This window comes from Choristoneura fumiferana, chromosome 21, assembly GCF_025370935.1.
Source record: "Choristoneura fumiferana chromosome 21, NRCan_CFum_1, whole genome shotgun sequence".
NCBI lineage: Eukaryota > Metazoa > Arthropoda > Insecta > Lepidoptera > Tortricidae > Choristoneura > Choristoneura fumiferana.
This window is the reverse complement of record NC_133492.1, coordinates 6253810-6280657: the sequence shown is the minus strand read 5'-3', so window position 1 is coordinate 6280657 and position 26848 is coordinate 6253810. Positions and strand designations below refer to the sequence as shown.

General features: G+C 35.9%; 1 protein-coding gene across 2 annotated transcripts; it reads right to left on the bottom strand.

The window, feature by feature from the left end:
• Window positions 1-54: 54 nt before the first annotated feature.
• Window positions 55-26848, bottom strand: disco-r (disco-related basonuclin zinc finger protein). 2 transcript variants are annotated; one of them, XM_074104054.1, is made up of 2 exons: window positions 26691-26848; window positions 55-4906 (listed from the first exon to the last, which is right to left on the bottom strand). In XM_074104054.1, exon 2 carries the CDS (start codon window positions 4878-4880, stop codon window positions 1752-1754), a length of 3129 nt encoding a protein of 1042 aa, XP_073960155.1. In that variant the 5' UTR covers window positions 4881-4906; window positions 26691-26848; the 3' UTR covers window positions 55-1751. The 2 variants fall into 2 exon arrangements, with proteins under 2 accessions (XP_073960155.1, XP_073960156.1); XM_074104055.1 differs by lacking the exon at window positions 26691-26848 and adding an exon at window positions 14326-14480.

The following is a 26848-nucleotide window of genomic DNA, read 5'->3' as shown; positions in this document are numbered from 1 at the left end:
GTATTATTTCAGGTGCGAAAAAAGAAAAAAGTTTTTTTTTTCAAAACATTTTATTGCATATTGTTTGGCAAAAGGAAGTACCTATAACATGCGTACTTAAGTTATTATTTACATGTTCATCATCTCATCCTTTAATACTTTTTGGTTCCTATACAGAGTTATAGTAATCTTATATTGAATCAGATATAAAAACTTCACAATATAGACTATGGCACTAGAGAGCCTAAAATGAGTATTACATTGGTACTGGCTGTTTCAGAAATTTCGTTGCCATTTATGGCTCCAATAAAAAAACAACTTTGGCGTATTAGAAGCGTCATTTGATTAGTAAACGAATGCGAAAAAATAGTGAGAGCAGCATACATTACGGGTTCCCAGAGCTAATGAGTTTAAGTAATCCAAAGAGCGCCGCAATGGAATGTTACTCTCTCGATTTTTTCAGCACTGTGTTTTATGTGCATTAGCAATCTTTCTGCGAGACGCAAACTAACACAAATTTATTGACAACTGAATCTTTTTTTAACTCCATCTCTGTCTACTAGAATAGAGACGCATTTAGTAGTAGGGATTGACCTATATAGCTGCGGGCTTTATTTTTCTAGAGCCATAAATGGCATTGTTCATGTGTAGCCAGAAATTCTGAAACAAACCATGATTTACAATATAGGGTAGCCAGAGTAATATTGTATCGTCAGTTTACAAATTAAAGAAAATATCGAAGTAGCATTAAGTACATTGTGGGTCCACAGAGCTACAGAGTTACAAGTGATCGATTATGCGCCGCAATGTAAAGCTACTTGCAGGATTTTCTTAAACACGTAAATGGACTTGCGATTTATATTTGTTATACTAGAGGTGTTACAGAAACCATCACAGGGCGACTTATTCCGAACTATCTAAGTGATAATAAAAGTAGAATATAAAATAAATGTTTAGTTTTCGTACAGCTTTTGCATCACTTAGATCGAAATTTGAACTTTCTTAGCCCATAGTGATTAGGTACAATTAAATGTTTATAATTTACATTTGGTTCTATTCACAATAATTTTCCAACTTTATATCAAATCAATGACTGCATCAAAACTACGCCGAAACTATAATAGCACCATCAAAAAATTGTATGACTGATATGATATTTAAAACAATACGAAGGATATCTGATAAAATTACGAAGTCTATATCAACCTTAAAATTTACAGCCACAATTTATACATTTGTTAAAATTATTTCGGCTATTTACATTATTTATTGCACAATTATTACTATGGAATGTTTAAACTTAAATATTTATTTAGAGCTACGTTTACTTAAATGAAACACTAACCACCTTACTCATAAACTCTTTTTTAGCCTAACTTAACATTCGTTTTTGTCTTTATCTGTCATTGACATTTGTCTCTGTCAGACATAGACAAGATATATTTTTCTTTATAACAGATCTGTAACGGCTCATGAATAAGGAGGTAAGATTTGAATACAAATCACAATGTTTTGAATGATACAATATACAGAACTACTGAGGCGAAATGTACATACCCACATAGCTTAGCCGTAGGTCACCTAGAAAAAAGGATAAAGCTCGACATGCATTTCGAGACTCAATGAGAATTACAAGGTACTGGCGTCTTCCAAACTACAGATTACAGAGCTAAACTTAATTACTTACTATTTGGTAATTACATAAAAAAATCACAAATGCACAGGAGATTCGACGATTAGTCAGTCGAGGAAATTGTTCCCTTTTATTCACGTCACGAGGTGTTGACGTGGATGCCTCTTCCATTCTGAAGGCGGAGATGAGAGTCGCTGTGGTAGTTCCTCTTAGTTCTTGAGAAGAAGGCAGCGTTGCAGCCACTCACAGAACACCGATGCAATGACTGAGCGTGGGCGCTTTCACAATGCGCCTTTAAACTGGACAGGTCTTTGAATGACTCCCTACAACCCCGACATGGATAGCATCCATCCTTGTTTGGTCGTGGTGCCTCGTCTTCCACACAATAGTTCAGTTTCCCAGGGAGCGGCGGTGAAAAATTCTGATTCTGGCAACCAAAACCGTTTAAATTGGGGGGGAGGAACCCCAAAGGGATGGGAGGGAAATTAGGCAACATGCCAAATGGTGCGAAGAGAAATGGATGTTGAGAAAACATGTCTCGATTGTTAAGATATGCTTCTGGTAGTTGAAGAGGGGGGTATGGGGGGCCAAAAGGCAACTGGTGATTGAAATGACTCTTGATCTTGTCTGACTCTTTGGCCTGGTAGTATTTGTGAGACTCAATGAAAGGTACACCAGGCTCTTCATCGGAATATCTTGTTATTAAGTCCATTTGTTCCCTAGTCTTTTCCAAAGTTCTTAATGGAGATTCATCTCTTATTCTCATTCCGTCCGTGCCGAACAGTTTTCTGTGAAGATTTACATTGGCACTATGACGGTCTCTACTTCGTTTAGTTGTGAAAGATACTCTGCAACCATCTAAGCTGCATTTGTGCATAACTTTTAAATGCGAATTTTGATAGTGTGACTTGACTACATAAACATTTGGGAACATCTTGCCACATACGATGCATTTGCGAGGATTTTCTGGATCAATAGGGACGTCAGTGGTACTTATGAAGAAGCCCTTATCGAAATGGCCAAATATTTGCCCCTGGATATCTTCTGGTGTGCAGTCATAACTGGATACTGACGAAGATGGTGATCGATCAGAGTAGTCAATTGAGTCGTTAATTGACAAATTATACGGCCCAGAAGCATTAGGCGTATCATTTCGCTTTGACGTACTGTGGAAGTCACCTTTGGATAGACTCTCCAAGCGTTTTAGAGCATTTTCAGACGAATATTGGTCAGGAGTGGCTTCGTTTTTACTGATAGATTTCTCATCATTTTTGTCTATTTTTGACTCTCTAACGCGTAAATCTTGAGCGTTAAATTCCGTTTCAGTAGGTTCTTCTTTGACAACGGAAGGCTCAGCTTTGATCTTTATCTTTTCAGCATTTTCTTTAAAAGTTTTAGCGTCTTCATTTACGCTTTCTTCGGTTTTTACTCTCTTTAGATCTAACACATTTTCTTGCACATTGGGCACTAGCTTATTTTCAAGTTTTTCTATTCCTTCAGTGTGAAAACGAGTTGGATTCAAGTTTTTTCGCTTTCTCTTAGAAACTTCAGGACTAGCAGTTTCTTTTCTACTGTCGAGGTTATCATTATTTTCTCCAACACTCCTTTGGTCATAATCAGTCTCAGAGTCTTCAACGGATCCTGTGGATTTGTTAAGGTTTGAATAATAGTCACTAGTATCCATATGGTCACCGTCTTCATCATCGTCATCACCCGCTACTACAACAATTCCATCATCTTCATCGGATTCGCCTTGTCCATCATGATCTTTGTTTTCTGATGAATCATAATCTCTATGCATTAAATTTCTTTGATCTAGGGAGCCAAAATTCAAGCTGGGACTATTTTTGTACTCCATAGGTAGATTAGCAAACTGTCTCATGCTTGAAGGATGGTTTAGAAGTGGATAAGAACCAAATGGATGCATTGGATTCATCACAGACGGTAAATTTAGACCTGCATTGTGTGGCGATAACAGTACTGGATGCACTTGAGAACTTCTACCGTCGTGAGGAGAAATTTTCCTTCTTAAATGTGGCGAATGCAATTTAGGGTTTGGGTTTGCACTGTGTCGGTTCCTTGATCTTCTAGAACTAAACATCATGCTGCAGCCTTCGACAGTACATTTATGCATTTCCCGCAAATGCACAGCAGAAAAGTGAATTTTTAAAGCTCCTTTATCACAAAAAGTCTTCAAGCATACGTTGCATTGAACTCGTTTCTTCCCAGTAGCTGGATTAATGAAGTGCGTTCCCAAATTCAAAGGCATCTGGGTTGCGCCCCATTGCCTTTTAGGTGGACTTATGCATTTAGCTATCATCATGTTTCTGGAGTTTTGCGCTGCTTCCGAGTACGCGTCTTTGCTTAGATTAAGAACGTTTTCTTCTTCTGATCGTGCACCATCTGGGCTGTTCTTACCTGTAGAGTGGTTTGATTTCTTTTCTGAGGGTTCAACTGCTTTAGCAGACATATGAGGAAGAAGAGCTTGTAATGAAGCTAAACCCATAGGATTTTGGCTCAATGCAGCAACGACGGCTGCAGGGTGACTGAAAGACGATGACATAGTCATAGCGGGCATCGGCAAGTTTCCAGGCAATTGGAAATTGAAGAACTGATTTGTCATCATTTCTACTGTTGCCTTCTCCGCACTACCCACGTCGAATGCAATTTTTCGACTGTCTTCTTTTTCATTAGCCTTTTGTTTACGGAAATCAAATGGCTGCATATTTTGTAAATGGCTTAAAGGAGAGGAATTTCTGGGACTAGTGGCAGAAAGAGGACTTGACGAGGTAGATAGATGCCCACTGTGATTGGGCGATAGATCAGCAGATGAGGTTCTGTGTAGCGGCGATTGGTTCTGCGGGGAGGGCCTGTTCTGTCCTGGTGACACAGTTTCTCTTTTAACTTCCATAGTTTTTTGCTCATACTTGGTTCTTTCTTTGTCATGCATGTTCTTTAGGTATTCAAAGCGTTGTTTTGCTTCCATCATTTGCTGAAAGTATTTTAAAGAATCCTCTTCATGGACGCCTTTTGTTGCGGAGTGGTCCATGAGCTTTCTGAACTCTGTTTCTATTTTGACTTGTTCTAGTGCTCTAGCATCGGTGTGGTCGGTCTTTTCCTTCATTTGTTCGTAGTCGTGGCCGGTTGGGGAGGCAGGCCGTTCTTCTTGTAGATAGGGAGGAGTGAGGTCTTGTGGAGAGCCCTTGCTTCCTGCAGCTTGAGAATTTGTTGCAGGGCAATGTTGTGCTCTGGGCCGCGACCGCTCCATCGCTCAGCGCTGCTTGACTGAGATTCCTGGAACAATTATAAAATATATCATTAGCTTCTAATAATCTAAATTTATAATTTTATTACCCTACTTGAATTTAATCACACAAGTTTAAAAAGAAAATCAGACAGTCAATATCTTCCGATAGCAGTTAATGAAAATCTCCATTACAAGAGAATAAGAATACAAACGTAGCTTAGTTTAGTGTATAAAATTTCAATTGAGATACATCTCCATATTTTAGACTAAACTTCGAACCTAATACCATGTTACCCACAGTAAGGTAACAGACGTTTACTAACAATTGAGTAGATTATCGTGTCGTGCCTAACCACGGGTTCTCCAAACTCTTCACAACAATCAGCCCACAAAACCACACCTTGCGTTTTCAAAGGCTAATACCAAATTAATTCCGAGAACGGAGAGCAATTCACTAAAATTGTGTAAAATGACGGTTTCGAGTCCCGGGAATAGAAAAGTGGTGCTGTCGCGTGTGCCGAACGATTTAATCCGAAAACAAAATTACTATTCATTTGAGCATTCGGGGCCGGCGCGTAGTGTCAAAGTTAAAATCGAGTTAATTTAAGTCTCTTGAGTTAAGTTTCATATTAAGTATGTCAGGTTGTTTAGAAGTTACAAATAAGTAATACAAAGTGATATTAAAATGCTAAAGCTATTGTCTGCGTAGCTGTTTCCTTTTCACATTTAAACAGATGAAACGATTTACATGGAACTATAGCGGGCAAAACCTTAGATGATAACTTTGTCAATGTCAACCTATATTGAGGCGAATTTAAACACTATTCTTTATCGTATTATGTTATCTTAAGCAAAGTTTATAAATATCTCAAATTAATTAAGAAATGAAAACACACAAACGTTTTTCTAATAGCACCCTCATGAAACTTAACATTTTCTAATAATTGGTAAACAATAATACAGTAAGTAACGGGTAACAGTAATGGGTACTCAAAAACAACTTTAACACGACATTTCAAGTATTAAAATCATATCAGTGAAAGAATCTCTTGACCCCTCGTCATTTTTTAACGAATAATTAGGACCCTGTACCACTGGCTCGTATCCGTGACTACTTGATTGTCGCCTTTTAAAATCGTTTGTCACTCGATTACAGCGTGTAAGCGACGGGGTTGCCATGTCATTACGGAATTCTGGGGAAAATTACCCGCCGTTTACCCTCAGGGGTAATTTCAGGGGCAATTAGAAAAAAACATTTCTTTTCTAATGCCAACAAAACGGATAAACACGGGATAATAAAGTGTCGTTTAAGAAAAATATAGTTCGTGGAATAAGATAAGCTGGGACAAATTATAGAGCGTTTTGAAAGTAATTTAGTTTTAACGTTGGTAAGTTGATGCATTTGTTTTTTAATGTAAGCGGCCAGTGTTTTTTGTCATTAGATTGGTGATATTTAAAATGCCGATTGCCTTTGGAACAAAGGGATGTCTAAATAGATTCAAATAATCTTGAAGCCGAAAACTTTTGCTCAGTTAAAAATAGTTTTGTCGGGGACGTTAAAATTAGAAAATTATGTTAGTTAAAATATGATTTTTATTTAGAGCAACTAGCTAGGGAACATTTGTTTGACGAATAAGTAATTAACAACTTAACATAACCTAACTAAATTAGTAAATTTGAAAAACCATTGTCATTTCAAAATTCTGTAATCTCGAAATTGGCTGAATTACATAAAAAAATGTCTGAATTTATTTTTATTACGAGTAAACGTAGCTAAGACCATCACAAGAAAACATCCCTCTTTTTGCGTAGGGCTAAAAAATAAATAAAAGAAAAGCTATTTGGCTTTTTTTTTTAAATAACGTTATAAGTTAACACTTACTATATTCTTCATTTATGAAAATCCTTTGAAAGTTATGTTACATGGCAGTATGAAAATAAGTATTATAAACTAATGCAACTCACAAAAAAAAACTTATACCTAATATTTAAACCAGACTTAATGCCGTGTGAGTAAGTAAATCCGTGTTTTCATTAAAATAATACGACGCCTCGGTGCCTCTAACCCGTGCCCTGTCATTAGCCAATCATATCATTACGAGGCCTGTGATTTCATTAAATGATATTTTAAGGATCATTTTGAGTTAAAAATGCATCTGGGTGAATTGGACTTTTGATTTTAACCAATTATTAATGATGATTTGATTTAATATAGAAAGAGTATTATTAGACGCAGGTGCTACACAACCCATGCGCTAGCGCAGAATAGTATTGTATAAGTATTTTGTTTTGTTGGTGCAAAAGTTTGAATTCTAGGTACTATTTGTGCATCTGTGAGTAAACGACCTAAGCAATATATTATCTTCTGTGTTTTTTTAAAGTTAACTGAAATTGTAACTGCCTATCTGTTTGAAAAATCAATTACCGAAAGTATGTACCTACCTACCTAACAAATTAATTAGGTACTTCAAAACTATGACATTGATTTGTATAATTCATTTTTGTAAAGTTTTTTAGTGACAGAACAAAGTTTGTATGAAATGACAGGAAATGTTTGAAAAATTTGTAGGAAAACTTATACGTTGAAATCTCCATGAAAAAGTGACTGAGATAGAAGATGCTTTTTTATTTTAACATAAGTGCGAAATGGGAGCACCTTAGTAGGTAGTTCATACTTTTTGATTAGGTATTTTCTGTTATTTCCTCACAGGCTCTTTAACATGTTAATAGAAGGGTTTATAATAAATAAGTTTTAGTTAGCTGTTAGCTGCGATGATAATGATGCATTATTTTAAAGGGAACATTAAATAAAGCACTTTTGTAACTAGACAACTAATTAAACCTTAAAAAGGCATAGTCCCTTAAAGCTGCAAACTGAAAACTCGTATCCGTAATGCGTCAAAGTTCGACGACCTTTAACCCACCCTACATCCTAAATTGACCGCTATCCCACCACCAAAGAGCACATTTTGCAATAACCATATATTCGCAGACGTATCTTACTGACCCACGCCTACCGGCTTTGGCCAAGCGGACATATATCACGACATTTTTTTAAACGTTTTGTCTCTGCATATTGAACCTTATGTTTTTTGGGATAAGGAGGATTGTTGGGTGAGTTTTTTTATGTTCGTTTTTACTTTAACGTCGTGACATGCCATATTGTTCGGGGTATGATACATGGTGTAAGTAAACAGGTTCGCGTACTGTCGGGAAGGAATGTTTTTCTAGACATAATATGTTAGCTACGGATGTTTATGTATGCTCATTAAAGGTAATCAAAGTACGACGACTGGATAGCCAAGTGGCTAAACCTGACTACGAAGCTGGAGGTCCCGGTTCGATCCCCGGTCGGGGTACACATTTGTATGAATATGAATGTTTGTTTTTTAATATGTAAAGGTAATGTTTATTTATACAAGTATGTTTATCCGGTGACTAGAATATCTAGTACAAGTTTTGCTTAGTTTGAGACTTATTGATGATATTTTTTTTTTTTCATTATTAAAGAAAGAAGAAGAAAGAAAGAAAATGCTTTTATTGCCAACAATTAGATACATATTACACAAGAAGGGTACCTTCTCTAAAAATTAAGTTAACTTACTAACTGTATGCGGGTTCTATAAAAGTTCGTGAGACCTGATTTCTAATGTTGTTATTGAAGGGGTTAATGAACTTTTATAAAAATCCTGCCTTAACCTAAAAGTATCCCTGCATGCTACTCGACCCATGAAATTGCGGCAAATGGTTCGGGCATCAGCATAATGCTGACAGTGTCAGATCTTCAGACTGACACTTCAGCGCTGTTTTTCAGCCCGAACCTGTTACAGTTTGCGCCTCCATTTAATTTACCTAACACTTACACGCTTTTGGTTTATAACACACCTAAGTACAGTACATTGTTAAAAAATATAAGCTAGCTTTTAACTAGCTTTCAACCGCGACTCCGTCCGTGAAGAATTCGTTTATCGCCATCCTACTATGCTATCTACCAGTTTAAGTCTTATGTCCTTCAAGAAAGCAAAGACGCAGGATAAAACTAACCGTACATAGTTTATAATTAAAAAAAAGAAAGAAAGAATGACTTATTTTCACAATGTGACGGACTGACAGACAGACAGACTGGATCCCTGGAGCTAAGGACTTGTTTGGCAGATAATCCTTTAAGATCAAAGTGGAATTAAGAAGAGATTTTTCGAAATACCCAAGGGATAGAGAGTTAGTCGTTCTTCGACGTGAACCAAGTCTACGGATAAAGTTAGGTACTAATAAATAATTTACAGAAGTGCACTACATCTTTAAGTAGTACAGAACGTCCTGCAAACACTTTAGTCCAAGATAGTACCATTCCAGTTCTCAGCGTAAGACCTAGACCCTACCTAATAATTACCTCACGTACATCTAACAAGATATATGTTTTTTCCAGTAATTCATCGATGAAATGGCACAATAATCGGTGAACTTTAAAGTCATTATAGGGAATTTTGTTACGCCTTTTTAGTGACATATAACGTTTATATCTTTTCATGGATATAAAATGACATGTATGCTTTATGTGTCTACTTTATACACATGATGTCTCAGACGATGAGGCTTTAAATTCAAGGTTTGGTTCTACTCGCAAAACCAAGCTACATTTTGTTTTGTAACATTTAAAACATTTTCAAATAAGTACTCGAATTAGATAATTTATATTTAGAGGCGGCGGAAAAACTCAAAATAAACAAATACAAAGGTCTTGGCCCTGAATACAACTTTGTTTCATTCGTGGTTGAGACCTTAGGTCTGTGGAGGCCCAGCGCAAAAATTATCTTTAAAGATTTATATTACAAAACGTATCAGCATTGCTATAGGTATAGCGAAGAAATGCTGCCAGCATCCTTGGGTCCATGCCGCGGGGGGATACTTTTTCAAATTTCTTTTAGTTATAGTTTAGTTATTAGTTTGTTTTACTGTTATTAATATTTTTCAATTAGTCTAATTTTAATTTATTATTGTGTTCCATAGTCAATTATACTTCATTTATTGATTCTGAAAGTTGAATCGTTTAAATCAGTGTATCGGACATGGCGGCGTGATCACTGTGTCTTGGTACGGGGGCCTTTAAATATTTTTTGACATTTATTTGTCATCTCTTAGATAAACAAATGTGCTGTAAATTTTGTTTTGTATTGTATCGCATACATAGAAAATTACATTTAATCTGTACGAAAAATTTGAAATTAATAGTGATATTTATTATTTAAAAACAGTAGCAGAACAAAAGTAGTTCAGTTATGCAAGGAGAATCAAGCCTCGGACTTAAAGCCCCATGATGAGAGACTCCCTTTATATCGCTATGAGATCACATTAATGATAAATTGAAATTACCGTTTTGTTTTTTTTAGTACTTTATTAAAGATGCCCTTAATAAAGAAGTTATATAGTACGTATAGGTACTTTCACACGGGTAGGGTAAAGGGTGAATAGGTAACAAGTTATCAACGAGTTGAATAAAGTTTTTAACCTCTTACGCAAAAGAGGGGTGTGCAGGTTTCCTCACGATGTTTTCCTTCACCGCAAAGCTCGTGGTAAATTTCAAATGTAATTCCGCACATGAATTTCGAAAAACTCAGAGGTGCGAGCCGGGGTTTGAACCCACGACCCTCTGTTTGAGAGGCGATAGGTCAAACCACTACTTAATAAATATTCTTAAACTTTTTTCTTTTTTTACTGAAGTAGTGTTCCCATCCCAGCATCTAATAGGGGCTCCGCGACCCCTCTTAAGACGCTTGGCGACCTACAGGTTGAACAACACCGCTCCACTTAATATCAGGTCAAATTAAAAAAAAAACTATCTGCAAGTTACTCTTAAAAGCCGGAATAATCTAAAGGGACATTTGGCCTCTTGAGCAGAGAATCATGGGTTCAAACCCGCGTTCTGCGTTTTTCAGAATTTATGTATAATACGAGCTTGTCGGCGAAAGAAAACACCCAGAGGAAATCTGCACACATCTACGAAGAAATTAAATGGTAAGTGCCTGATGCCAACCATAAGCCCAGCCGAACTAGCTTACCTACATTCTAAGAGGAAGCCTGTTTCCAGCAGTGGGACCAAGACTGACCGGAGATTATCTCTATGTACCTAGACATTTAAGCTATAGACGCCTAGACGGGTTTAATATAATATATTGTAAATGTTGTTCATGACATAATGCATATGCCAACGAATATTACAGTTACGCAGGTATCTTCTATTAGGTATGATTATGTTAGTTATGTACTTAGCTTAGTCAGCAGTTAGTTATTACTTATTGCAACACGTCGTTAAATCGTGTGTTATTGGTTGTTGTTAAAACTATAAACTACGAAGTAAATTGCAATAGGTAGGTACATGAGAAAATAAAGATCATGTCAAGCGATACACATGCATTTATGGCGAGCTACATATAATTACCCGACGCAATGACGTCATGATATATTATGCGTTTGGTGTATTTTTTAATACTAAAAAAGTTTGTTTCTAAAGTCAAATTAATAGTCAAAATATACGAAGTATTCAGTTTAAGCTAGGTTCTTATAACAAGCACGTATGAATTTAATTAAAATTATTCAATCACCGGTTCCTACAAAGAACCTTAATTTCGTCATGTCCGTTCGTCCGCCTGTCCGTCCTTAGAGACCGCTAGTGCTAAGAAAACTCTAATTTTGCACGAATAAATACCACGCCAGCAAAGTGGTAAAACAAATTTTTCACCTCTCATGCTCGTTAAGTTCGCATTTATGCTTGATCTAGGCGACATAAAATGACTTTTCATGCTCTAGTGCATAAAGTAAAAATTTCGCCTAAGACTAAGGCAATCAGGTGTAACAGCCACAAATAAAAAAGTTTCTATATATTTTTTAATTCATATATAACTCAAAATCAATCAAAGAAATCAATAAAACTAAATATTTAATATTATATTAGCAATGCATAAAAAATAAAAGGGACCAAGTAAGTGAACAATGTTTCCACTGATGCTATTTCATTTTCTCCCAATCGATGTGAAAAGCAATGTAAAACTCGAGCATTAAACCCATTTTCCCCTGGACGTGTCGGGTAAAATGGCTCGTTTTATGCTCTGGTTGTACAATCTCCTATTTTGACTTTATGACTTAATAATGGCCAGGTCTTTTTTTTTTGAGTACCTAGGTACCTACTTAGTAAGTTTCTCTTCTCAACACAGGTTTTTCCGAACCGGTGGTAGTTTTTTTGACATTCATAAGTGCTTGCTACAGCCTAAATTGTATAAAGATATTTTGACTTTGACTTTCGAGTCAGTGTACTTTTTGATGCCGAATAAAGTTACGACTTACGACTTGCGAGTATGTCTCAAATCCGCTAATTGTTCCAGACATTAATACTAATACAGACGAACGTACAGACGAATAGTATCAATATTTGTCATTCTTTCAATGGCGCATCATTGCCGCGTGGGTGGTCGTTTTGTGTGAGTCTAATTTAATTAACAACACCGTATGATTCACTGTGGATAGAAAGCGGACGAATTTTGCCTCCGAACAATATTAGCTTAGACTGTGTGATGTTTTCTCGATTACTTTTCGGTTCATAAATACAAAATACCTAAGATTTTTGGATAAACGAAGATTGCCAGAGTTTCTTGCCGGATTCTTCTCAACAAAGGTTTTCTGAACCGGTGGTAGATTTTTTTGACATTCTTATGCTTTTTGTACGCTAACGTGAACTTCTAAATAGTGTGCAAAAATATTCTTTCTGGTGCAGCATTTTTAAGAAAATTCACTGCTAGTAAGTGTGTAAGCAAACAATGACACTTTAATTTATTAATCTTAATTAATTGAAAGTGCCAAAATTACCAATCGGATGGTCACTCTTTATTTATTAAGGCATAAAATCCGCCCAGAGAGATTCTTGGAGAGAGATGAATTCCCGCGGGATAAAGCCGAATTGTACGCGGACAGAGTCGCGGGCTACAGCTAGTCTATATTAATATTATAAATGCAAAAGTGTATGTGTTTGTATGTTTGTTCGTCTCGACGTGATTTTTGGCATAAAGATAGTTTATAAACCAGAGAGTGACATAGGCTACTTTCATCCCGGAAAAATGCTTATCCCCGAGGGAACAGCGCGCGATAACCGACTTCCACGCGGGCAAAAGCTAGTTTCAAATATTTATCCTATGCTACCGACATAGCTCGAAGAATATGCAAGTTGGAGCGGCAATTAGTGGGTCATATCGCTCGAAGAACAGATAACCATTGGGGGAGAAGTAACCTCTTAGTGGCGACCGCGAACCGGAAGACGAAGCAGGCCTCAGGCCTCCCACTGAATGTCGAATGTCTCCCGGCTGATCATGATGATTATAATCTTTTGTAACTCATGTATCCACTACATTAAACTGGTTTCTATTAGCATGAGCCTTAATAGTATTAGGTACTTGAGCGGTATCTTTTGGGAATATTGAATTTAAAACCTACAGTCACCAGCACAAATAATCTGACATAACAAAGCGTGCATAGGTATTGATACGACTTTATTTCTAAGGCTGGTAGGAGGCTAGGAGGCGTCAGATAATTTTGCACGCTCCGCTGTGGCGATACAAATGCAGGTTACCTAAGTTAGGTTAGCCTTTTCTGTTTCAGAGGCACAAAAAATATAAGCGCGATCACTGTATCTAACAATTTAGGGCAAACAATATTACCTACGTGCTTATGGGGACTTTTAAGTACCTTATCACTACATAAACTTTTCTCAATTTTAATACCGTCACCATAATAACCTAGCGTGTGATACAATTTAGATGCCATATAAAATTACCGGGTGGCTTAGTCTGGACGCACTGTAATGATACACTGAGGACACAGTATCGCTCTTAATCTCAGCTTACGGCGCGTTATGGGTATTAAATAATAATTGGATAAGTTCAATCGATCGGAGATTTCATGCGGGAATTGAAGTTTGAAGTTTTTTCTGGCAAAACCTGGCTGTGCAGAAAGATTTGATATTTTTTTAGATAAAGGACCCATTTTTATATAAAAACGACGTATTATTTATGTTACTAGTGTAATAATTAGTTGATCTTAGAAATTACAAAAAAAAAACTTAGCTTAGCTTAGCTACGTTCTTCACTATGAAAGAAAATGAGTTTTGATGGCCTCTAACCAATAAGTCTATACTTATATCGCATTATTAACTAATAAACTATTACTAACTAATTAAGTAGTATGTCCGGCTCTATGGAAAAATAAGCACTTTGAATTTTGTGTATTTAACCATAAAAGCCTAAATGAAAAAGAAACTTAAATTCTGGAAAATTAAACAAAATAGAAATATTTTGAACATGAAAAATGGAAATACGTCATCAATAAACGAGTCAAAAAATCTAATTCGCACGAATTATCACATTTTTTTTAAATAAAAATTAATGCGATATTTAATATTAACCATATAACGTTAGGAACAAACCTCGCTGTTTCCACTTCCACCTTCACCACCGTCATCTTGCCACCACCGCTTTACAAAAAGCGTCAAATTTTTCAAACTATCAGATTCCTTGCTCATCCTACACCATCTAGTCCAAATCACAGTTCGCTTTTGCACGGGTCACTTAACTTATGCGACCTTTCCGGTCAAGACTAGGATCACAACTGATCCTTTGACACGTCCTCGTCCTTGTCCTAAGCCTGAAGTCAAGTGACAGTCTGAGTCTGGGGGGTACACACTACCTGATCCAGGGACAATACCCTTTGAAGGGTTTGTTTAGCCGTTCTGTTATCCCATTGTCTCATGGTCTGTTGCAGAAAACTGTTAGCACTATTTCATAAAAGGATTATAAATACCTAATTGTATTACACTGCATCGTCAACTACTGAAAGGAAGGCGGATCCATTGTTTTATAAAGGTATACCTACCTACCGACGTGCAGATGGTCTGTGCGTAACACTGTCGGCTGCTTTTGATTTTTTACCTGTCTGTAAGTGTTTTGGCATCCATCTATCCCTATCCTTTTTTAAAAGGTACAAAGACAAGTGTTTTGCAAAATTTTCAAATGTTTCTCTACTCCGTTAATATTAAGCTTCTTACTTGTAATCTTTTACAATGTCAGAGAGACAATATTGACACACTTGTAAAGATTTATTAGCTATAATCTAAATGGCAAACTGTAAATTGTAAATTACTCATTATTTTCACTCTGCAGCTGACACACAGCTTTGTTCAAGTGTTTGTTTTTTAAACAGTTATACATTTTTAACTGTGCTCAAGTTCTACAACATGTACCTATTTGTTAAGCGAATTGCAATTTAATTAATTTTATTTAAATTTAATTTGCTGGTTATGGCAAGGCAAGGTGTTTGTGCCGCATTTAAAAGAGAAGATTTATCCAAAACATATACTGAGGATGTCGACAGGAATCCGTTATTTATACCTATTGTTTGTTTTAGACATATAATTAAATTTTACTGCAGAAAAGCCTGTAAAATTCAACTTTGTACACTTCAAATCCAACCAAATGCACAGCATAATTTCCTCTATAATAAGTTATACGGTTAAATGTAATTTTTGCTATACTTGAAACGTTTAGATAATTAACTAAATGTAAACAAAACAACGTCAATTGGTGTCTTAAATATTGCAAATTCCCCCATTAAACTAACTAAACATTTCCATTTCTGTATTGAAATACACTAGTCTAGTTTGTATTACAATGATAGATAATTAAAATGTTTAAAATCCTTGAATGTGCCAAATCTGGTGGTTGAAGTTTGTTTACATTTAGTTAATTACGTAACCAAACCAAGTATAGTATGTTCCTCATCATTATATATCAGCCGTAGAGTAGAATGTCCATTGTTGGACACAGACTTCCCCTGGACCAGTTTCCAGTTGCTTCGGTTAGATGCAGCCTGTAGGTATCCATCGTGAACCCGCGGCTTTAAACTTTTGTTAAGTAACTGGTCTTCAAAATGAGACCAAAGTCGATCGGTACCTATCAACTTATTTTTAATAACTTCCGAACTACAACTTTACTTTAGCAAGCGGCAAAGTATAAAATAAAAATAATAACAAACAAGACCACCTGCGATCCATTCGCATTTCTCGATTGTTTTAAACTAACAAAATACAATTATCATGAATTCTAAAGACTTTTCTAACATGAACAAAATTTGAGACAAAACAATACTTTGAAGGCTTTTTAAGTCGCCTAATGCTAGTTGTTTGACACGCAAAAAAAAACAGAATTGAAACCCAAAGATGTTAGGTACCTACATTAACACTAAAGGTCAACAATGGGGGTGCATATTCACTCAGCTGATAAGCAATTGTAACTACCGGCGGCATTTCAATGAAGATCAAACAGAATCGGCATGTCATTGTTTAGAAACCACAGTTTTTACTTTCATCGGTTAAAGCTAGGTTGTAAAATATCCTTCGACCTTTTTAGTTTTTTGCAATTCAATTATGGTTTTCGTATGAATTTTGGTAAAATACCACACGGAGAGCAAATGCTTTCATTTTAAAATTGTTGTTAAGGAAACATTTCGTGATTGGTAGATTTTAAGACTTTTAAGGTTGGTAGGTTTAGCCGTATAAAACGGAGAACAGGTGGCCGTTGGGGCGAAAAAGTTCTCGAATGGAGGCCGCGGATCGGCAAGCGTAGCGTAGGACGTCCACCAACGAGATGGACGAATGACCTGGCTAAAGCTGCGGGTTCATGGTGGATGCAGGTCGCATTCAACCGAAGCAACTAGATGTCTATGAGCGAGGCCTAGGCCCAGCAGCGGACATCCTACGGGTAATTATGATGATGATGATGAGGTTTGAATCGAAAACGAAATAAAACCACTTTACACAATAATTATTAACAATAATGTCTCCGTTGCTTAGCCACTGTTCTTACACGGCGTTTTTTGTTTTGATCTTATTCTTATTCCTGGCAGTACACCTGAAGTATAAAATATGGACAAAACACTCTCGTCACATCTATGCACTTTAAATCTAACCAAAACAAGCCTATAATTCAGCGTACACCCCGCCACGCAGGTTTCTATCACTCCACTCATCACTTACCCTGTCAAGCGCATCAGATACGTGTGCCAGTGTACGCCCGCGGCGCGCCGCAATAATATAACTTTGCACCTAATAATTTTGCCGGCCAATTATAATTTTGCCCGGCGATTATAATTTTATAATTTTACCTCGTATAATTTATGCGTGTGATACGAAGGCGGGTCGTTGGCCGTGATTGATTGTTTTGATGATTGATTAGTTCGTTTTTCATATTGTGATTTCGATTTGGAACTGTGAACGTTATACGTACGCGGAAGGCAGTCTTCTATTTATTTTTAGTAACAGCCCGTGTACCTGATTAATTGCTTGTTGAATTTGACAGGTATTTTTATTTAGATTCATGCCTAAAGTAGGGTTAACATACGACCCAGTAGGTACGGAACATATCCTGGTGTGAAGCATGCTGTCCTGTTGTCCCGACTCGCAACCAATAAGAAGACTGTCTCGGTCAAAACCGCACTTTGTCCTACCCTTACTCACACCACACGAGGTGTTAGGCCAAACCGGTTTAAGCCAGTGTTACCCATACAATTTTTTTTTATTTTTTTTATTTTTTTATTTTAAGTTAGTTTTTAGATAAGGTCCTCACTGAAAATCAGCGCCACGGCTTGCCGTGGCATTATGCTGAGTGGGGACCTATTTAGCGTCATGTATGTCTTTATTTGTTCTATGTTTGTTCCTATGTTTGTTTGTTATGGCGTTAAATAAATGTATTTTCTTTCTTTCTTTCTTTCTTTCTTTCAAACCAATTTCAGTGATATGATAATTATGCAAAATTATAGTATGCGTTACGAGGTTATTCCAAAAAAGGTAAAACCGTGGTCAGCTGAAAAAAAGCTTCTTAGAGACTTTTACAGTAACGTTAAAAAATTAAAGTTGCTCCAAAAATAAGCCAGAACGTCAGAAAATCGTCATTCTTTTTAAAAAAGGTCGTGCCTACTAATCGATTTTTTTTCCAAGTGAACTTTATGATCATTATTTTAAGAGTCAATTTTGTTGACGCATTGATTTGCACTACGAAACTTTTTATAGTAACAAAATACTATTATGAATAATTTAAATAGTACTTAGATAGTTTGTTTATCTTATATTTTATGTTTGTGTAACAAGTAATCTACTTACAACCGGAATAAAACTGTATTAAAATCTAAAAGTCGATATTTAATCATAAATAATTTTAAATTTCGAAACTACATACATATGATTAGTTCATAAAGTGCTCAGAAGATGGCGTTAGGAGTAAGGAGCGGCGTTTGGTTGGCGCTTGGCTGAGATTATTAAAATTTCAAAATGCAATAAAGCCTGAAATTATGGGTATCTACCTTCTTGCTTAAGAAATAAATGACTGTAAACTATATACATAACATGAAATATCAGTTTCTGAAGGAAATTAAGATTTAACTACGAATGCGTCACTGCTTAAAAATTAGAAGCTTGTTTAAAATGAGGAAAGCATTATACCTATAGCTCATGACATGACTTATCCATGCTACTATTATAAATGCGAAAGTGTGTGTGTTTGTATGTTTGTATGTTTGTCCGTCTTTCACGTCGAAACGGAGCGACGGATTGACATGATTTTTGGCATAGATCTATTTATGGGCCAGAGCACTCTCTGGCCGCTCTCTGTGTCACTACACAGGCTAGTTTTTACCCCGGAAAAATGCACGCACAGTTCCCAAGGGAACAGCGCGCGATAACCGAATTCCACGCGGGCGAAGCCGCGGGCAAAAGCTAGTATTATATTACAAAAAAAACGCCCAAAAGCGTGTCTTCAACTTTTTCCACCCAACAGTATATAGATTTTAGAGGGAGGGCGGGGACACTCGATTTTAATGAAAATTTGCACTTTATTTCGCAAACAGGTCACTGAATCGAAAAATCGTTTTAGCAACCGCCCATAGTTTTAAAATACCTATCCAACGAAATCTCACACTACAGTAAAGCCGAGAAAAAAATCACCCCCACTTCAAGTCTATGGGAGGCATGTACGCTAAAAAAATGTTTATTTTACCACTTTGGCGGAGTGGCTGATAATTGTATATTCATGCCAAATCACAGCTTTCTAGTACTAACGGTCTCTGAGCTTAGCCGCGGACAGACAGACAGACAGACAGACGGACAGACATGGCGAAACTATAAGGGTTCCTAGTTGACTATGGAACCCTAAAAACCTATGCCCAGCAGTGGCCAATGGCCAATCCGAATGAAAAGCTGCATAATATTAAATTTTGAAATACTTGCTTTAAGTAGTTTTTTTCCCACATAAGATGTATACAATATCCTGATTTGTTCAAATTCGTAAATCTAACCGTTCTTTCAGTATAAACGATTATAGTCGTGGCCTTGACCTCCATTGAATGCCGGCAACTTAGTAATTTTATTGAATTAATAATTTAGTTGTTCAACTTTGGAGTTTTCAATCTGTTTATTGTAGTAGTAAATGTTAATTTTGAAGGATAATCAAAATAATGAGTATCTCGTCGAAAGGTCAACATTTTTAATATAAAGTGTTACAACTAAACATGAACTTCTTTAAATAAAAAAGGGATAAAGCTATCAATTATTAACACAATCTTACAAATATTAACAAATACGTCAATACAAAATTTAAAATACAAAATTAAAAAAAAACTTAACATTAACCTAAAACCTATAAACCTAAACACTAATATGTAAGTTTACTTAAATATCACCCAGATCGTTACTATTGGGCAAGGAATCCATAAGGCTGACTGTGTTTAAAAATATATAAGTTAAGTGAGTTACCTACAATGAAAAGGTTTGCTGGAAGATTCGAAAAAAAAAAATGTTTTTTGTAGGCATATAAAAAATTTGTAATCTATATTTAGTCGCACCTAGTTACTTCTATTGTTCTTATTGTTATTTATTAATTTCATCGAATTACTGACATAATTTAAAATTAAAAATGCTTTCAAAAAAATGAAATTAACAAGCTTCTAGGCTTTTTTAGCACCAATGTACCTAACTAACAAGGTACTTAAAAGTTTTAGAATTCAATTTAACCTTCTTTCTGTAGTCGGATGGATTTGAACTTTGTCAGGTACACGTAGACTTAAAAACATTACGATAAAACAGCGCCGACAACAAAAAAACGTGTATTCAAACAAAAAAACTGTTTCAAGACATGTTTAACGTCTGTCTTAGGGCTAGTATTTTTTTACTCGACTACGGCAATGCCAAAAGAAAGGTTAAAGGCGTTGATTTAAGTTTTTATTTACGTTTGTTCCACCGTTGCGTCTAGCAGCTAGACTCTAGCTGGAATACTCATTTGAAATGTAAACGGCACCAAATGGAATTTTCCTAATATACGACCGGATTCTAAGTTAACAAACAAAAGGCATTTAATACAAAAAAAATATATACAAACACGTTATTAGCAAAAAAAAAACATAATTTGAAAGACCACATCCACAGCATAGGTTAAAGACAAAAAAATGCAAAGGTTACCTTCTTTTTATTTGGACTCGATTAAAATGAAATTTTGACAAATGTATAGATTTATTTTTATAGATATTAAACTACACTAGCATATTTATATTCACATTTTCACATCGAAAGCCCCTACTGAAAACGGTTTCGCAAAGTAAACAAAAATACCGTTCGCAAGTATTTTAAAATTATATATACTATGGCGGTAAAGCATGAGACGGGCCCAATCTCCCTAATGGCTGAAGCAGAAACTATGCATTTTGCTGATGACTTGCGATTTATTTCAATAATCCAGTAATAGCCCGGGAATATTATGGCATTAGCATAACCTCACTGAGGGACAGGGCCGTAGTTTGGTTAAAACTGAAGAGGCAGAATTAACTGACGATTTGATGTTACTTGTGTATGGTATACCTTATAATATGATGTACCTAATTGTAACTATAAGTATCTGTATCCTAGTGCGGAAAGGAATATCGTTCGACTTGTATGGCAATGCAATATGATGTGATTTATTTTTGCAGTGGAAACACCGAGACTGAATGCTCAGTGACGTACTGCATGATATTGGATAGAACCGAATGAAGTCAATGAAGTCTGAATTTTTCAAGATAAGTGTTGTAAGTCCTTTACTTGTGAATATTAGTGTTGTAAAATGTAGATAAACGTTGAACATAAACTTTTCATAGAAAACAATCATTTAAGGCTTATCTTAGACGTGCTTTGAGTAAAGAAAGGGACAAGGCACTTACAAGTTGACAATTATAAAGTTCGAACTAAATTCGATTATGGAAGGATTGGGACTACCTATTGGGAGTGACTTTGATATGTCTTCACTTCAAGGCATCTGACTTTTTTATAATTATTAAAGTCAGTTGCCAAGTCAGGTACTTGTAAATTACTACAAAGAAGCTTTGTTACAATCATAGAAGAAGCATGGCATGACAAATACCACAGAAAACCTTACAAACCTAACGATAGATTCCTCAGCAAAATCTGATGATGCTTCAGTTTGAAATAATTGTTATTGATTGCTATTAGGTTGAACATTAACTGATGAGTAACAAAGAATAAGTGATTCGTGTCAGGGTTTTTCTTAATCTTAGTTCATCCTTGTATATTGATATCGTGTTTAAAACGAATCAACATTGAGAAGATATCAGCTGTGGTTAGTACGATAAAATAAAATCCTTGATTGCTTGTGATAATTTAAATTTATTTAAAATCGTTCAATTATATGCCACGGTTATTAGCAAATTTCTGTGGTGTGGTGACTGTACAATGAAAGTTTTTCCGAGTTTGTTATATTGTAGATTAATGCTGTTTTACTTTTTGAGCTTTACTAAAAAAACACACACAACTATCAGCAGAACTATCTATCTGCTTTTTCCAACTAATTTAACAATCATTATAGGAAAAGCAGTTGAAAGATAGGAAGGTACAACGGAGGATAAAGGAAGAGGATGTAAATCTGTTTAAAAAAATATACCTCGTTGCAGGGGCGTCTTTACCTATAGTGCAGGGTGTGCGTTGCACACGGGCGCAGTGGTCTTAGGGGCGCCGGCCGCGGCACTTTGTACCTATTCTATTTTGGCCGCGCTTTTCCTAGATGGCGTTAAAGTAATAATTGCACACGGGCGCTACATGGGCTAAAGACGCCGCTGCCTCGTTGAGTTTCTTGCCGGATTCTTCTCAACAGAGGTTTTTCTGAACCGGTGGTAGATTTTTTTTGACATTCATAAGTGCTTGTTTTAGCCTAAATTGAAATAAGATATTTTGACTTTGATACAAATTCTATACACCATTCATTAAATTGTAAGATGTTAAAATTCAGACTCTATTTTAAACACACAGATCGTGTTAATTCTCAAAGTAATGTCAGTACCGTCAGGTGTTTGGTACCAACAATGTATTTGGATTAGCTTACTTAGCTACCTCTTTGGAATTTCATTAAATAAGAACATACAGTATCTATTCATCCCAATTCTACGTATAATCTTCGCTTAGCAACAGTTGCCACACGTCTATTTGTTAATGGATTAATCCAAGTTGATTAAGCTCCATCTATTTGTTCTCGTCTGAGCCGAACCAGATCCAAAGTATAAACGAGGAACAGATCTGCTTATAATAAATTGATTGTCTGTGATTTGTTTTACAAAAATACGGTATAGATATACCTACCGCGGAGATCAAAGGATTGATGGATTGTGTGAAAGATGGTGGATAAAAATAAAAGGCGTGTAGGCATGATGAGGGCTGGATATTAAATTATTGAAAAGAAGCAGAAACGAGACTATAAAGTGTAATCCTTGTTGGTTCAATTTGGTATTTTCGATACTTTTGATCAGAAATTCAGCTTTGTCTTTCCTTATGAGAATAGGTACCTACTCCAATTGAGAAACAGCGTTTTAAACTAATGAATTTTAGTGTTGCATTTCTTTGTATTTTATCACTAAAAGGCTGGCTATGTCAAGTAGGTTTCGCGCACTGAGGGTTCCATAGATATTTAAAAGCAAGCAAAATTATTTATTTTACATTTTTATTTAGCTTGTATTGTGTCCCATTGCTGGGCAAAATTTTATCTTCTATGTTTAAAAAAAAGTGTTTTTTTAGTGTCGGGATTTTTGGATTTGTTCGTTTACTTTTGTTGTGAGAGTTAACCTAATTTTTTCCGTCAGCGGAAAGAAGATAAAGTAGACTCGTCCGTGCGAGTTCCGGTCACTGTCCCAGTAGTTAACATCTTGTGTTATCTAATGGGCATTAGAACTTTATGTGCTGTGACAATTACCTTACATGAAAATATGTTTTTATAAGTTGTAGGTATCTTTTGAATGCGTATCTTAAGAGTGTCCGAGTAAAGAGTTAGTTTCATGATCAGAAAAGAACATTGACTCATAATTTCTTTATCGGGAGCTCACGATCCAATAGAAAATGTGTGGTGGCAAATTAACCATAAAACATTTTAAGCGATTAACCTCTGTCACACCTGTCTGATGGTAGCAGCGCTGATAAAGCTTAAGATGTAAGTTCACTGTTTCAGTAACTACTCCCATCTTCTGCTTTAAAGTAAGTATCCAAAGATAAAAACCAGCCGTGAAATGTAGACATGGTGCTGCAGACATAGCTACAAGCCACATTCGAATTACGTTTCTTGAAGTCAAAGGAAATCCTGTTTAATTCCCAACGTAAATCTCGGTGAGTTGAGATGCGCCCGCGCCGCGAGCGTGACAGCATTAGTTCCGAAGCCTGCCGACCGCAGCGCCGCGGGCGTCGCGTTTTTGAGTCAACGCTGTAATTTATTTTGATCTCGGCGCATGGCGAAATGTCTTGAAATGTAAAAGGAGATAGTTCTTTCTTTAGATTTGTTTTGAATGTTACAAACAAAATTATTTGCTTTCATTGAAATTGTAATATTTTTTTATGATGATATCAATTTACACAGCTGTTACACAGATTACAGGTGTTGTTTCATATTTTTTTAACCAAACCACCAAATATAAGCAGCTGTGACAGGGATCAAGGTATATAATGTTTATAGATCCCGTCATAGTAATGTAGAGTGCTTGTTATGCTTATTATTGGCTCTTCCTTCGGTCAACGCGCTGGCATTGCAATACAACGAGGAAACGCTGCCATCCTTAGGGTACCCCCACATGCAGTCGCTAGTCACTCGTTTGCAGCGATAAATCTGGTCACGTGTTCCCATTTTGAAGGTGATTTTGTATTTCCCGCGACTCAAAAAAGTAGCGTCAAGTCGCCGCGTCGTGCAGCAGCGACAAGATGGCTTCTTGCAGGAATGGTCTTGGTCTTGGAAGCTGATTTCTTAATCTCATTTAGTAGCAGTTGTGGCAGTGGTACAAATAAAAGAAATAGGAGTGAATGAAAAAAATAAATAACACTGTTTTTGCCGAAATTGAAGAGTTTTTTCCAGCGATAAAGCTCAACATTTTCAGCTTTATCGCTAAATGTCACATGACCAGATTTGACGTTGGAAATGAGCGTCGAGCGACTGCATGTGGCCCCACCTTTATGGGCACCTTGCCCAGCATTAGCGATCTGGGTCGATATTTGTAAATATAGGTTTTCCGGCTTTGAATAAGCTTGATGTAGAGTGCTTAATTATAGCCTAAATCTACTACTTCTAAGTATCTTTAGACTTTGTACAATGTGATTGTCCCAAAGGAAGAACAGCGACGTTCGCAAGACCGGCAGTTTTTGCTGATTTGGAACCATTTTCTGACATGCATAAACTGTAATTTATTTTTCTTATTTCGAAGATTGTCACGAATAAATGATTGCTTTCTTTCTTTCTGATTGTAGAGATGCAAAAAAAAATCGTAAAATGAAAAGTTTGTAGGCAAGATAGGTACTTTAGACAAAAATACAAATTTATTATTTACTAGCTGTTACTCGCGATTTCCTATAATGATTGTTAAGTTAGTTGAGAAAAGCAGATGATGCTGCTTAAAATTTAAAACTATTAAACTAATCAATTGTGTGATTTTTTTTAGTAGAGTTCAAAAAGTTAAACAACATTAGTCCGTAATTAACCATACAACACAACTGACTCGAAAATGTTTCTTTGTACCACAGAAAGTTAAGTTAAGTTGGTCATGTGTATCGTGTATCGCTATAGGAACAGTCAAGGACCTGGGCCACCATGGAATCTTTCCAAAGGAAAAGTCATCACGACAAGCACCAGGTTACCAGGTGTTTTGAATCTAACATCTGGTAGCATGGTGTACGGTTGTGTTGCTCTGAAGATGAGCTCTGGTTGAGTTCTAAACGCGTCAGTGTGTGTTGGTGGTGATAGATGGGTTTGTGTGATTTGTGTGTTATCTTACAGTGTAGGTAGAGGTGGAGGAATTGCATAAACACGCATATCTTGCATAAGCTTAGCTATCACTATCATACTCGTTAAGGTCGCGGGTGAGCAAAGAAATTCTTTTAGTTTATTGATATGGACCTCCGCAAAGTAACGTCTGATTCAATAAATTAAATAATACTAAGTCATAATTAATTATTTTGGGTATAGTATAGGCATCTCCTCAAAGCACTAGTTATGTACTCACACAAACATCACGCCTGTATTCCCAAATGGGGTAGGCAGAGCACACAAAACGTTACCGCTTCTGAGCCACTTATAGCAATGTTAGGTTTAAAGTGTAAGTAAAGTGTAAGTAAACTGGTAGATTTTTTTTTGACATTAATAAGTGCTTGTTATAGCCTAAATTGAATAAAGATATTTTGACTTTGACTTTAAAGTTTGACAAAAACGGTACAATAGTGACAGGTTGCTAGCCTGTCGCCTACGGTATACCTTAACCTACGATTATATCCTTAGTCGCATCTTACGACATCAACGGAAGAAATGAAGAGGTGTAATTCTAACCCGACACCACACGGGTAGTTATGTACGTTTTTTATTTATTTTAGATAGGATTTGTTTTGTAGAGACAGTATATTTGTATGAGTGTTAATACTAGTAATTTAAGCGAATTCTAGTCTTTTACTTGATTAGGTTAGGAGTTAGTTAGATAAAGGCCTAAGCGTTAAGTAGGTACTACGTACCCGACGGATTCTGATACCTTAGTTAAAAAAAGTTATAACTAGAAAACATTTAAAACCTAATTAATTAGCATAAAATAAGAATTCAGTGCGTATACACCATAGTCTATAATCAGGTAGCTACGATTTTTTTTAATATTTTAAACTAAGAGAAATGCCAAACAACTTCCCCTTTTTGGAAAACTGCAGTAAGTAGAGTTTATAAATTTTGCCACTAAAATTAAAAAATTACTTTTATGCTAAAATTAAGGACAATACCTATACTCTTCCGTGAAAAAAATGTTTCGTAAAAAAATGATACCAAGAGGTTTAAAATGATTGCGATTAGGTATAGAATTCAGAAAGCACCTTTAAAGAAAACAAACAATAACGATTATTAAAATTAATAATTGCAGCATCGCGTCCTCGCATCTCTAATTGAATAATGTAACAATTAATTACATATCTATCGTCGATTAATAAAATTATATTTCAATTGAGCCTGACACCTACACGTTTTAATGAAATAATAACCGCTGATTGGTTGCTCAATCCGGTGATACGCCGCAATAGTTGTCATTAATTACTTATTGTTCTAATAAAAACATTACTTTGTCTTTTGTCTCATTAAAAGTGCACGTTGCTCTTGAACTAAGTTACATCGTTATTGATTTTCAACACATTGTTGATTGCAGTATAAAAATGTTCATATATATTTTCCTGAAAAAAAAAACTTTATTAAGATAATTAAAACAACTAACCTGAATCATGAATGCTTCTTACAATCACAAATAAACATTAACTGCACTAAGCGTCACTTCACCGTTCATCACAACGAATCCTTACATGTACCTCGATATCTCACGATATAATATATCGCACTCGATATATATCGCACACGACCGCCTGTCAGCCAAGG